At 45.8% G+C, this 13,609-nt stretch overlaps 1 protein-coding gene across 1 annotated transcript in view; it reads right to left on the bottom strand.

Moving 5' to 3' along the window:
• The window catches only part of LOC121536215 (tomoregulin-2-like), a 185,072-nt gene extending 171,967 nt beyond the window's left edge, over window positions 1-13,105 (bottom strand). Inside the window, exon 1 of the mRNA XM_045206416.1 lies at window positions 12,698-13,105. Coding sequence (XP_045062351.1) covers window positions 12,698-12,872 — 175 coding nt within the window. The 5' untranslated portion in view covers window positions 12,873-13,105. The remainder of the gene's footprint in view (window positions 1-12,697) is intronic.
• Between the last annotated feature and the right edge of the window lie 504 nt (window positions 13,106-13,609).

The raw sequence follows: 13,609 nt of genomic DNA, 5'->3' as shown, positions 1-13,609 counted from the left end.
CTACAATGTAGAAAATAGTAAAATAAAGAAAAACCCTTGAATGAGTAGGTGTTCTAAAACTTTTTACCGGTAGTGTAGCTTATAGCTGTCACGACTTCCGCCGAGGCTGCCTCCACTCCTTGTTCGGGCAGGCTTCGGCGTTTGTCGTCACCGGCTTACTAACCACTGCCGCCTTAATTATCATCATCACATTTGTCTTGTCTTGTCAATCACACACACCTGGTTCTAATCCCCTTATTATTCCTTGTATAAGTGTTCCCTCTGCCCCCTTGTCCTTGTGGGTGGTTGCTTGAATGTGAGAGTAGTGTAGCTCGGTGGAGCTACTCATACCATTTTGTTGCCAAGGTAAATATTTCCCCTCTGCCTATGTATTGTATGGAGATACCGTTACAGTGTATTGCCAGGGTAGATAGTTTCCCCTGTGCCTGTTTCGTTTGTCGCTATTCCAGCGTATTTTGTGTAACAAAGGAATAAACTCTGTATTCGGTGATTACCCTCCTGCGCCTGACTACTTCCATCACACTCATCACAGAATCACCCACCCGCTATGGAGTCAGCAGGAGAAGAGCGTATGCCTGGAGTTGTGGCACGAGTCCAGGAGCATTCCACGATGCTGGCCAGCTTGGGGGAAGCGATGGATCGTGTTCTTCAGGTCGTCCAACGCCTGGAGAGGACAGGAGCCGATCTGTCGAGACTAGCTGGTCAACCGGATCCAGCAACCTATACCCCAGCACCCGGAGGGATCCAGATATCCCGACCACGGGCGTTCGATGGGACGGCGGCGCTCTGCCAAGGATTCCACCTCCAACTAGAGCTTTACTTCTCCAGCATTAGGCCGGCGCCATCGGAGCGGGAGAAGGTGGCCGTCCTCGTTTCCTGCCTCTGTGGGAAAGCCCTGGTGTGGGCCAATGCGGTGTGGAACGAAGGAAGAGCCGCGTTGGAGGACTACGGGGAGTTCGCTCGCCTCTTCCGGGTCGAGAGGCGGGCGAGCGGCTGGTCCACCTGAGGCAGGGGACGAGGACCGCGCAGGACTTCACGTTGGAGTTTCGGACTCTGGCAGCGGGGTCCGGGTGGAACGAGCGGGCCCTGATCAACCATTTCCGGTTCCATCTGCGGGAGGACGTCCGACGGGCGCTAGCTTGCCGGGACACCATGTTGTCCTTCACGAGACTGGTGGACATGGCCATTCGTTTGGACAACCTGCTGGCAGCCAGAGGACATCCTGGTAGGGGTCTGCCCATTTCCACCCTGGATGACTCGGATCCCGAGCTGGTGGAGCCGCCGTCCGAGAGAGCGGAGGAAGACAGCGACAGTGCCACTCTGGTGGCACGAAGGGACAGTACACCACATATCGTTGTCAACGTTCTTTTTGGCCTGGAGGCGGCAGGCAGGGTTCTCTCGCATCACCCCAGGCATCGAACACCCACACTTGTTCAGAGCTGTGCACTGTACCCTACCTATCCACTTTCCCGATCACATGGTAGTTTCCCAGTGTAAGTCGCTAGTCGATTCAGGCGCAGCTGGGAACTTTATGGACAGGGCATTCGCACGACGTCAAGGCATTTCATTGGTTCCTCTATCAATTCCACTCCCCATCAGAGCACTTGACAGTCGACCATTAGGGTCCGGGTTTGTTACGGAAGTCACTATACCAGTCACCATGATCACCCAGGAGACACATTGTGAGCAGGTTATTTTTTCAATTATTGAGTCTCCTGCTTTCCCTGTGGTATTAGGTATCCCTTGGCTAGCACTCCACAACCCCACCTTCTTATGGCCGCAGAGGGCTCTCACAGGGTGGTTGTGAGAGTCTCAAGGTAGGTGTCTAGGTGTTTCCTTTGGTGCAACCATGGTGGAAAGTCCAGATGGTACCTCCACCGTGCGCATTCCCCCCGAATACCTCGATTTGGCGCACGTGTTTTCCAAGACGCGTGTGACTAAATTACCACCTCATCGGGCGGGGGATTGCGCGATAAACCTTCGGGTAGACGCTGTACCTCCCAGGAGTCATGTGTACCCCCTGTCGCAGGCTGAAACGGAGGGTATGGAAACATACGTCACCGAGTCCCTGGGCCAGGGGTATATACGTCCCTCCACTTCACCCGCCTCCTCGAGTTTCTTCTTTGTGAAGAAGAAAGACGGCGGTCTGCGTCCGTGCATTGATTATCGATCACTTAACAAGGAGACAATTGGATTTAGTTATCCTCTCCCCCTCATTCCTTCAGTGATTGAGTCAATGCATGGGGCGCCCTTCTTCACCTAAGCTAGATCTCAGGAGTGCATACAACCTGGTGTGTGTTCGGGAGGGGGATGAGTGAAAGACAGCATTCAGCCCAACCACGGGGCATTATGAATACCTGGTGATGCCCTACGGTTTGATGAATGCTCCATCCGTCTTCCAGTCCTTTGTGAATGAGGTGTTTCGGGACATGCTTGGTCGCGGTATGGTGGTCTACATCGATGAAATCCTGGTGTATTCCGCTACGTGCGCCGATCATGTGTCCCTGGTTCGCAAAGTGCTGGCCCGACTATTGGAAAATGACCTTTATGCCATGGCAGAGAAGTGTATGTTTTTCCAACAGTCCGTCTCCTTCCTCGGATACCACATTACCACCTCAGGTGTGGAGATGGAGGGAGATCACATTTCAGCTGTGCGTAATTGGCCGACTCCAACCACGGTTAAGGAGGTGCAGCGCTTCCTTGGCTTTGTCAACTACTATCGGAGGTTTATCTAGGGGCTTTGGCAAGGTCGCAGCTCCCATTACATCCCTGTTGAAGGGTGGGCCGTCCCGGCTCCGCTGGTCTGCTGAGGCTGACCTGGCCTTCAGGAGACTGTGGTGTCTGTTCACCTCAGCCCCGGTACTGGCCCACCCCGATCCATCACTACCCTTCGTAGTGGAGGTGGATGCGTCCGAGGTAGGGATAGGTGCTGTCCTGTCTCAACGCTCGGGCACGCCACCCAAGCTCCGCCCCTGTGCCTTCTTCTCTAAGAAGCTCAGACCGGTGGAGCAGAACTACGACGTTGGTGATAGGGAGCTGTTGGCTGTTGTCCGAGCTTTGACCGTGTGGAGGCATTGGCTCGAAGGGGCGAAACACCCTTTCCTCGTCTGGACGGACCACCGTAACCAGGAGTACATACGGGAAGCGAGGAGGCTGAATCCTTGCCAGACCAGGAGAGGTCCAGAGACAACACCCCTATACTCCCGGCCTCCTGCATTGTGGCGCCGGTAGTATGGGCGATGGACGCGGATATAGAGCAGGCATTTCGCACAGATCCATCTCCACCTCAGTGTCCAGTTGGGCTGCGGTACGTGCCTGCTCATATCCGTAATCGTCTGATCTTCTGGGCACACATGTCACCCTCCTCTGGTCACCCAGGTATCGGTCAACAGGGCGCTGCTTGATCGGAATGTACTGGTGGCCTACCTTGGCTAAGGACGTGAGGGTGTATGTCTCCTCCTGCTTGGTGTGCGCCCAGAGTAAGGCACCTAGGCACCTCCCAGCGGGTAAGTTACAACCCTTACCAGTTCCACAACGACCATGGTCTCAACTTAGTATTGATTTTTTGACTGATCTTCCCCTCTTCCAAGGTAACACCACCATCCTGGTCGTTGTGGACAGATTTTCCAAGTCCTGCCGCCTTCTTCCTCTGCCCGGTCTCCCCACAGCCCTGCAGACTGCGGAGGCCCTGTTTACTCACGTCTTCCGGCACTACGGGGTGCCAGAGGATATAGTGTACAAACGAGGTCCCAGTTCACGTCCAAGGTTTGGAAGGCATTCATGGAACGTCTGGGGGTCTCGGTCAGCCTGACCTCTGGGTTCCACCCCGAGTCAAATGGGCAGGTGGAACGGGTAAATCAGGATGTGGGTAGGTTCCTGCGGTCCTACTGCCAGGACCAGCCAGGGGAGTGGTCGGTATTCTTGCCATGGGCAGAATATGCCCAGAACTCTCTCCGCCACTCCTCTACTAACCTAACACCATTCCAATGTGTTTTAGGTTACCAACCGGTTCTGGCACCGTGGCACCAGAGCCAGACTGAGCCAGACCGTCTCCGAGGCCGGGGTGAGTATATGCAATGCCCACAAAAAAAGTGTCTATACGGCGTATACTTAAGTGATAATTCCCCGAGAAGGCGTTTTTTGTTGGATATATTGGCATGGGTGTTGTTACCCCAGAGACGAAGTCGAGGGCCGACAAACCGCACCAATATATCCAACAAACGCCGGCTTCGAGGGCATTATCACTTTCATACAACGGGTTAGCAACATATTCAAATAATGATCGACATATTTTCATTAAAAACTTTATTTTATTAAGTTATTCGTACTATTTCATCCTTCCACAAAATATATAGCCCCAACACAGATCTAGGGTTGCTAGAGACGCGACTCAGTCATTCGTTCTTTTTGTTCTGTATCTATGGACGCGACCCAGTCGTTCAGTCTTTTTGTTCTGTATCGATAGACGCGACCCAGTCGTTTGTTCTAAATGTTCCATTGCCATACTGGCTGGCAATGTTCTTATCCCTTGCTTGCTAGCCAGCCAACTACGGCTAATTTAAAATAATATAATTGTATATGGCACTACAACAAACCTGCCAAGAGAGGGCCGCTCACCAAAACTCACGGACCAGGCAAGGATGCCATTAATCAGAGAGGCAACAAAGAGACCAAAGATAACCCTGAAGGAGCTGCAAAGCTCCACAGCGGAGATTGGAGTATCTGTCCATAGGACCACTTTAAGCTGTACACTCCACAGAGCTGGGCTTTACGGAAGAGTGGCCAGAAATAAGCCATTGCTTAAAGAAAAAAATAAGCAAACACGTTTGGTGTTCGCCAAAAGGCATGTGGGAGATTCCCCAAACATATGGAAGAAGGTACTCTGGTCAGATGAGACAACAATTGAGCTTTTTGGCCATCAAGGACAATGCTATGTCTGGCGCAAACCCAACACCTCTCGTCACCCCGAGAACACCATCCCCACAGTGAAGCATGGTGGTGGCAGCATCATGCTGTGGGGATGTTTTTCATCGGCAGGGAAACTGGTCATAATTGAAGGAATGGTGGATGGCGCTAAATACAGGGAAATTCTTGAGGAAAACCTGTTTCAGTCTTCCAGAGATTTGAGACTGGGATGGAGGTTCACCTTCCAGCAGGACAATGACCCTAAGCATACTGCTAAAGCAACACTTGAGTGGTTTAAGGGGAAACATTTAAATGTATTGGAATGGCCTAGTCAAATCCCAGACCTCAATCCAATTGAGAATCTGTGGTATGACTTAAAGAATGCAGTAGACCAGCGGAACCCATCCAACTTGAAGGAGCTGGAGCAGTTTTGCCTTGAAGAATGGGCAAAAGACCCAGTGGCTAGATGTGCCAAGCATATAGAGACATACCCCAAGAGACTTGCAGCTGTAATTGCTGCAAAAGGTGGCTCTACAAAGTATTGACTTTGTGGGGGGTGAATAGTTATGCATGCTCAAGTTCTGTTTTTTTGTCTTATTTCTTGTTTGTTTCACAAAAAAAGTGGTAGGCATGTTGTGTAAATCAAATGATACAAATCCATTTTAATACCAGGTTGTAAGGCAACAAAATAGGAAAAATGCCAAGGTGGGTGAATACTTTCGCAAGCCACTGTACATACAGAATAATATGAAATGCTATGAGACCAGCTTTGAGAGTTTGGTAGATCGCTTCATGCACAATACTTGTAAGCCCAGTGGTAGTGGTTTGAATGCAGACATGTTTCTATCCTTAACCAAAGCTAACCCTCACCTTAACTACTCACTAGCATGCTTAAACTTAACCTTACCCTAATATGTGCAAAACACATACGTGAAAAGACACACATAATTAGGTGAAAAAACTCATGCATATACATACATTTACATATAGTGAGCTGCTAATGTAATCACTGATCTATGAACCAATCGTGTGATTTTGTGCTGTTCCATCAGGCCATTATTTACCAGAACAACACCTGTTGGAGCCCCACCGGCACCTCCATAACATTATGAGAAATAGGCACCTCCACAACATCATGACAAATATCTGACCCTGTGTCAGTGGTTGGGGGCCACTTCTACCTACTCCTAGGCTTCATTGCTCCAGGCCTAATGTGCTCTCAGCTGCAAAATATGCCAGAGGCCAAGACTATTTGTACTTCCCATGCCCCACCCACTGTTACAGGAGGAGATTACAGTGAATTAATAATTAACCAAAACAAGCTGGCAAACATCAAATATGTAAAAGGTGGTGATGTTTATATGCCAACGATTAAGACGGCAAGCGAAGCACTTATGCAACCCAAAGCAATTTATCCACAGTCCAATGTGTCACTAACACACAGTATGTGGAACTGCATCCGTCAGATAGAGCCAGATAGATCTATAGCACTTTCCTTGTTTTCAAGCCTTGTGTTGGTTAAAATATAAAAGGAATGAATTAGAAATGTAGAATGTACCAACCGCAAGGCAGGGTGAGACTCTTCTTTGACCTCATTCATCAGGTATTTCATAGTTCCTGGCTACAGGTATCAATTGTTTCTCCTGTAAGATAACTTTTGCTTGTTAGTGGGAATAAGCATTGCAAAGATCAGGGAACTTACAGTGGGGAAAAAAAGTATTTAGTCAGCCACCAATTGTGCAAGTTCTCCCACTTAAAAAGATGAGAGAGGCCTGTAATTTTCATCATAGGTACACGTCAACTATGACAGACAAAATGAGAATTGTTTATACAGGTAACAAGCTGAGATTAGGAGCACACTCTTAAAGGGAGTGCTCCTAATCTCAGCTTGTTACCTGTATAAAAGACACCTGTCCACAGAAGCAATCAAAATCAGATTCCAAACTCTCCACCATGGCCAAGAAAAAAGAGCTCTCCAAGGATGTCAGGGACAAGATTGTTGACCTACACAAGTCTGGAATGGGCTACAAGACCATCGCCAAGCAGCTTGGTGAAAAGGTGACAACAGTTGGTGCGTTTATTCGCAAATGGAAGAAACACAAAAGAACTGTCAATCTCCCTCGGCCTTGGGCTCCAAGCAAGATCTCACCTCGTGGAGTTGCAATGATCATGAGAACGGTGAGGAATCAGCCCAGAACTACACGGGAGGATCTTGTCAATGATCTCAAGGCAGCTGGGACCATAGTCACCAAGAAAACAATTGGTAACACACTATGCCGCGAAGGACTGAAATCCTGCAGCACCCGCAAGGTCCCCCTGCTCAAGAAAGCACATATACAGGGCCGTCTGAAGTTTGCCAATGAACATCTGACTGATTCAGAGGAGAACTGGGTGAAAGTGTTGTGGTCAGATGAGACCAAAATCGAGCTCTTTGGCATCAACTCAACTCGCCGTGTTTGGAGGAAGAGGAATGCTGCCTATGACCCCAAGAACACCATCCCCACCGTCAAACATGGAGGTGGAAACATTATGCTTTGGGAGTGTTTTTCTGCTAAGGGGACAGGACAACTTCACCGCATCAAAGGGACGATGGACGGGGCCATGTACCGTCAAATCTTGGGTTGGAACCTCCTTCCATCAGCCAGGGCATTGAAAATGGGTCGTGGATGGGTATTCCAGCATGACAATGATCCAAAACACATGGCCAAGGCAACAAAGGAGTGGCTCAAGAAGAAGCACATTAAGGTCCTGGAGTGGCATAGCCAGTCTCCAGACCTTAATCCCATAGAAAATCTGTGGAGGGAGCTGAAGGTTCGAGTTGCCAAACGTCAGCCTCGAAACCTTAATGACTTGGAGAAGATCTGCAAAGAGGAGTGGGACAAAATCCCTCCTGAGATGTGTGCAAACCTGGTGGCCAACTACAAGAAACGTCTGACCTCTGCGATTGCCAACAAGGGTTTTGCCACCAAGTACTAAGTCATGTTTTGCTGAGGGGTCAAATACTTATTTCCCTCATTAAAATGCAAATCAATATATAACATTTTTGACATGCGTTTTTCTGGATTTTGTTGTTGTTATTCTGTCTCTCACTGTTCAAATAAACCTACCATAAAAATTATAGACTGATCATGTCTTTGTCAGTGGGCAAACGTACAAAATCAGCAGGGGATCAAATACTTTTTTCCCTCACTGTAGTTTAATGGCTGTGATACGAGAAAACTGAGGATGTATCAACAACATGGTAGTTACTCCACAATACTAACCTAATTGACAGAGTGGAAAGAATGAAGCCTGTACAGAATAAAACTATTCCAAAACAATGCATCCTGTACGCAACAAGGCACTAAAGTAATACTGCAAAAAATGTGGCAAAGCAATTCACTTTTTGTCCTGAATACAAAGTGTTATGTTTGGGGCAAACCCAATACAACACATTACTGAGTACCACTCTCCATTTTTCAAGCATTGTGGTGGCTGCTCATGTTATGGGTATGCTTGTAATTGTTAAGGATGGGGAGTTTTTCAGGATAAAAAAGCACAGGAAAAATCCTAGAGGAAAACCTGGTTCAATCTGCTTTCCACCAGACACTGGGAGATTAATCACCTTTCAGCAGGACAATAACATAAAACACAATTTAATACATTTTGAGTTCATGCGGTAACACAACAAAATGTGGAATAAGTCAAGGAGTATGAATACTTTCTGAAAACACCGTAATTCACAACCCCCTGATTTCAGCCCTCTTTTTCTGTGTAGATGTGTGCCACTTGTGAGGAGAATGATTTTCCACCTATATCCTCAGAGGCACATATGCCATTGACCTTCAGCAACGGATCATTCTAAAGCGCAATATAAACACTGACTGTATCAACTCCAGAGCAGAGAGTCTCACCAGCTTGTGTAAAGATCTGTAAACTGTACCCCTTGTTAAGCCAATGACTCCATATTCACAGAGAGTTACAGTTTTGTTTAGCAGTTTTAGTGCAACAGTGTTTTATGTCTTTAGGGAAACAGTTCAGATGCAACTTAATTTGGGATCTAACTATGAACACAACAAAAGATCTTTGAAACGAGGCCCAGGTTGATGGAATTAACAATATATTGCCTATTCTCCTATTAGTGTTGGTCCAAAATCTCTATTGAAGACCAAGTCACGGGTATTTCAGATAAGGTCATCCTAAAATCCAAATTGACACGATAAAATAATAATTACACAATAATAACCTGCACCAATAGACACAATTTGTGCCAGAAAGTACACTATATCACATACTTTTCTAGTAAAGTACCAAGTACAATCAAATAAAGTCTACTGAGACTCCTGTGTATCAGAAATATGAATATTTCTTTCATAGGTCCATCCTTAGGTTTGTCAATAGCAAGGCCACAAAAAAGAGTCATGCCACATGCATGAGTTTCAATTTGTTTCCTTTTTCCATTAATCTTTACATCCCTTCTGCCTATCCAAGCACCATGTGGGACTTCCAGATACCACCAACTCATTGCCTACCAAGACCAGTAATACAATATCAAAATAATACGATGTCATCATCTTTGCCAAATTATTCTCTCTCTCATTCTCTGATCATGTACATTATCCAAGCACAGTCAATGAATTATTCACACCAGGGACACATGATCCTTTGTTCATTGTGGAAGGTTATGATGAAAAATACAATGCATTTCTTGCTTTGCAATAAAAGTAATTTCACTGTCATGCCAAATCAGCCACAGACTTGGAGTTGAAAACATTTATTCATTATATCATGAGTTTATATAGACCATGACGAAGAAAACAACTTCCATTGAGTGAAGCTGCTATTTAGGGGTTCAGTGTTTTGAGTCATTGAGGATTACCATTCATGTTCATAACGGACAATGTGTCACTTGTTACATTTTCATTTACTAATTGTATGGGTATGGGTGTGGGAGGGTTGGGGTTGGGAGAGGTGAGGTGAGGGGGTGGAGATGTTGAGAGAGAGAGAGAGAGAGAGAGAGAGAGAGAGAGAGAGAGAGAGAGAGAGAGAGAGAGAGAGAGAGAGAGAGAGAGAGAGAGAGAGAGAGAGAGAGAGAGAGAGAGAGAGAGAGAGAGAGAGAGAGAGAGAGAGAGAGAGAGAGAGAGAGAGAGAGAGACTCCATTGATAAATCACATCACAGTTGCAAAGTTTACAGCCTACAAAACAAAACAGTTGAGTGTTAGTGAAACTAGTTATATGAAGCCATTAATAAGATAGACATTCAGGATATAAAAAAGGCAATCCTATCCAAATACTAAAATAAGTATCTTAAGTCTAGTCCATTACAGAGAAACGAGGGATGCAAACCAGGGTTGATAAACGACAGAGCGTTGACCGAATTATCTACAGAGGCCCAGTAATAGTTTAGCAACCAAGGTTGCGTCCCAAATGGTACCCTATTTCCTATATAGTGCACTACTTTTGACCAGAGCCCTATGGGCTCTGGTCAAAAGTAGTGCACTTCATAGGGAATTGGGTGCCATTTGGGATCCATCCCAAGTAATTCCTCACTGGCTGAGGAAATGGGACATAAAATGCAGGATAGCATCTTTAGTCATATGCTCCCAAGATTACCATCCCAACCTGTTACTCTGTTGGCCACATTTGAATGTTGGCTTTAAGCATTCAGATCTCTCAGCCTACCATTTTCAGGTGATGCCCTGCATGCATTTACACTCAAATGTGTAGTTTAGAACATTCTTGCTAAAAATACAAATCCTGTGTCTATTTGCTTATCCATCATAATGTATTGTGTGGTAATAGGCAACCTGATGGGTGAAAGGACTGGGGATTTTAGAGTGTTTTGCTCAAGTAGGCCTACATTCACATTACTGCTTATGAAGGAAATTTGCTGAAGGCTATACAGGTCCAAGTGTATGGATGAAATAAAATAATTAATTGTCATCACAATCATTTAGCATTGTATGTAGGCTACAGGCTAAATAACAGTGATAATTTCACGGTGCAAAATCTGTGGATATAGGCTAATGTTTGCACTTACTTATTGTTCTCCAATGTGGGGAAAAGGGTTGAGGCTATTTTAGGCTTCAAACATGGAAATGCGACAGAAAAAAAGATACAATGGCACAGTCAGATAATTTACAAAGGCAGGCTGGCGCGCGGGCGTGCTTTACAGCCTCCCACCAATGTTTTTATCGGTTTGGCACCGAAAAGGGAAAACAAGTTTACTCCGGGCTATAAAAAAGCGGTAAGGTTCATATTCTCAGTAACACTAAATGAAAGTCCTGCAGGTTACGGGAGAAAAGGCAATATTTCCCCATACCGTAAACAACAGACAAATAGGCGACCTACATATCTATATAATCCACTGAGTGTACAAAACATTAAGAACACCTTCCTAATATTTAGTTCCACCCCCTCCCCCCTTTTGCCCTCAGAACAGTCTCAATTCATTGGGGAATGGACTTTACAAGGTGTCGAAAGCGTTCCACAGTGATGCTACCAATGTTGACTCCAATGCCTCCCACAGTTGTGTCAAATTGGCTGGATGGATGTCCTTTGGGTGGTGGACCATTCTTGACACATGGGAAACTGTTGAGCGTGAAAAACCCATCAGCATTGCAGTTCTTGACACAAACCGGTGTGCCTGGCACCTATCACCATACTCCGTTCAAAGGCACTTAAATATTTTGTCTTGACCATTCATCCTCTGAATGGCATACACAATCCATGTCTCAATTGTCTCAAGGTTTAAAAACCCTACTTTAAACTGTCTCCCCCCCTTCATCTACACTGATTGAAGTGGATTTAACAAGTGACATCAATAAGGGATCATAGCTTTCACCTGGACTCACATGGTCAGTCTATGTAATGGAAAGAACAGGTGTTCATAATATTTTGTACACTCAGTGTATGTATATGCACTGAGAATACATAACATTAATATATTGTATTCTAGTAAAATAGACTAAGCAATTGAAATTGTAGTGTGTACAAAAATTGTAGTGTGTGTGATGGGTAAAATAATATCGTTGGTGTAGGTTAAACTTGGAGTCACATTTCCAATTGCTCACAAGATTAATTAGATATTAGCATAAAATGAACAAAACATCTACTTGTAGACATTTATATGAATGTGTAAGAGGATTTCAGACCACTGTAGACTCTTTTTGGGAGTCTTAAATATCAACTACAATGTGGCACTTGAATTCCTCATGCGACGAACCGATGCTGAGAAATAATTGCAATTCAACATTTTGACAGAGACTAATAATAATAATAGACCTATTATTATAATAATAATAATAATAATAATAATAAAACAGGCTCGTAATAATAGCTAATTTAGGCTAATTAATTAATTAACAAAACAACAACGCAAGAAAGGTAAATATTTCATTTCATGGACATTTGCATCATTGTGCATTTTCAGGGAACCTTCTTTAGCATAATTTGTTTGCAAATGAATGTATATGTACGTTATCGATGAGAAAACCATAGACTATTATAATATAAGGGGACCTTAGGCAAACCTGAAATTCCCGAGATCTCAAGGGCTGATGACCATCCTCACTCCTCAGCAATTTGGAAGAATGTTTTCTCTAAAACCCAAACGATGCTATTTGCAGACGGTGTCCTCGATAACTTATAAGCTTATCCACCCCAAATTGCCATTTGCATGCGGACTAAGTTATTACCGTTACGACCGTTACAGTCGCGCTGCACAACAAGGTGCACACCTGGAACAGACAGACAAGCGATAATAATAATAATGTAGCCCAAATAAATGCCCCGGACTCATCGGTGTTCTTACCGGAGCAGTTCCAGCCGGTAGGCGTCTGACAGTCGCTCAGGGAAGACGGGAAAGCGCAAAGTTGCTCTACAGGTAAAGTGGCGAGAAACGAAACGATGGTGATCCAGAACCAATCTCCCACTGTCCGGCTCCACTGGTTCGGGCGTCGGGGCTCCGCCGCCACCGACAGACCCATTTCAGTTCAGCGGCGTCCCCCAAGAAGACAAGCGAGCTTGGCAGAAGAGGAAGACACGCACCAACAGCTCCGGTCCAGACGTTAGCTGTTTCAGCAGGGCGCTCACTGACCAAGAAAGGGACATTTTCCGTGCAAGAAAGCGTGCCCCATGAAGTGATGAACCAACGGTTCCGCCCGATCCAAGGTGGTGCAGCTACAATATGAAGGGGGTTCGGGTGCTAAGGTTGGGGGGAGGGGGGTAGCCAGGTAAATCAGCGTAATAGGACGGGCAGGCAGGTAGTGGATGATGTTCAACAATGAGGGGAGAAAATAACAAATAAAAAGAAAGAGGTGGGTGGAAGGAAGGAAGAAATAGAAACTAAAATAATATTTATATCCCACGGTTTCGATACGGCGACGTCCTAGTAATATCCAGAAATGCCACCGGCTTCCTTGATAAGCGGTCGGTTAGTGGTGTTCAGACGCTCAGTGAGTCCGTTAGTTGCGCTCCCCTCCTCATCTCTCTATATCTGGAATCAGCGTTGCGCGGACAAGCAGCAGGTTAGAAGTCTGGTTATGATCACGTGGTGTCGGATGCGTAAGAGGGGGAGGGGTTCTCGGTAATTATACAACGCTGATTGGAGGAAAAAATAATTCTGGAGAGAAAGAGCGAGAGAGCGAGAGAGATTGAGAGAGAGAGAGAGGTTTTGCTTTCATTCCGACCCACACAACCCACTGGGAAAAAACTGGTTGAATCA

The sequence above is a fragment of the Coregonus clupeaformis genome, chromosome 23, assembly GCF_020615455.1.
Source record: "Coregonus clupeaformis isolate EN_2021a chromosome 23, ASM2061545v1, whole genome shotgun sequence".
Classification (NCBI taxonomy): Eukaryota; Metazoa; Chordata; class Actinopteri; order Salmoniformes; family Salmonidae; genus Coregonus; species Coregonus clupeaformis.
The sequence above is the reverse complement of the archived record's forward strand: the minus strand, read 5'-3'. Positions and strand labels throughout refer to the sequence as shown.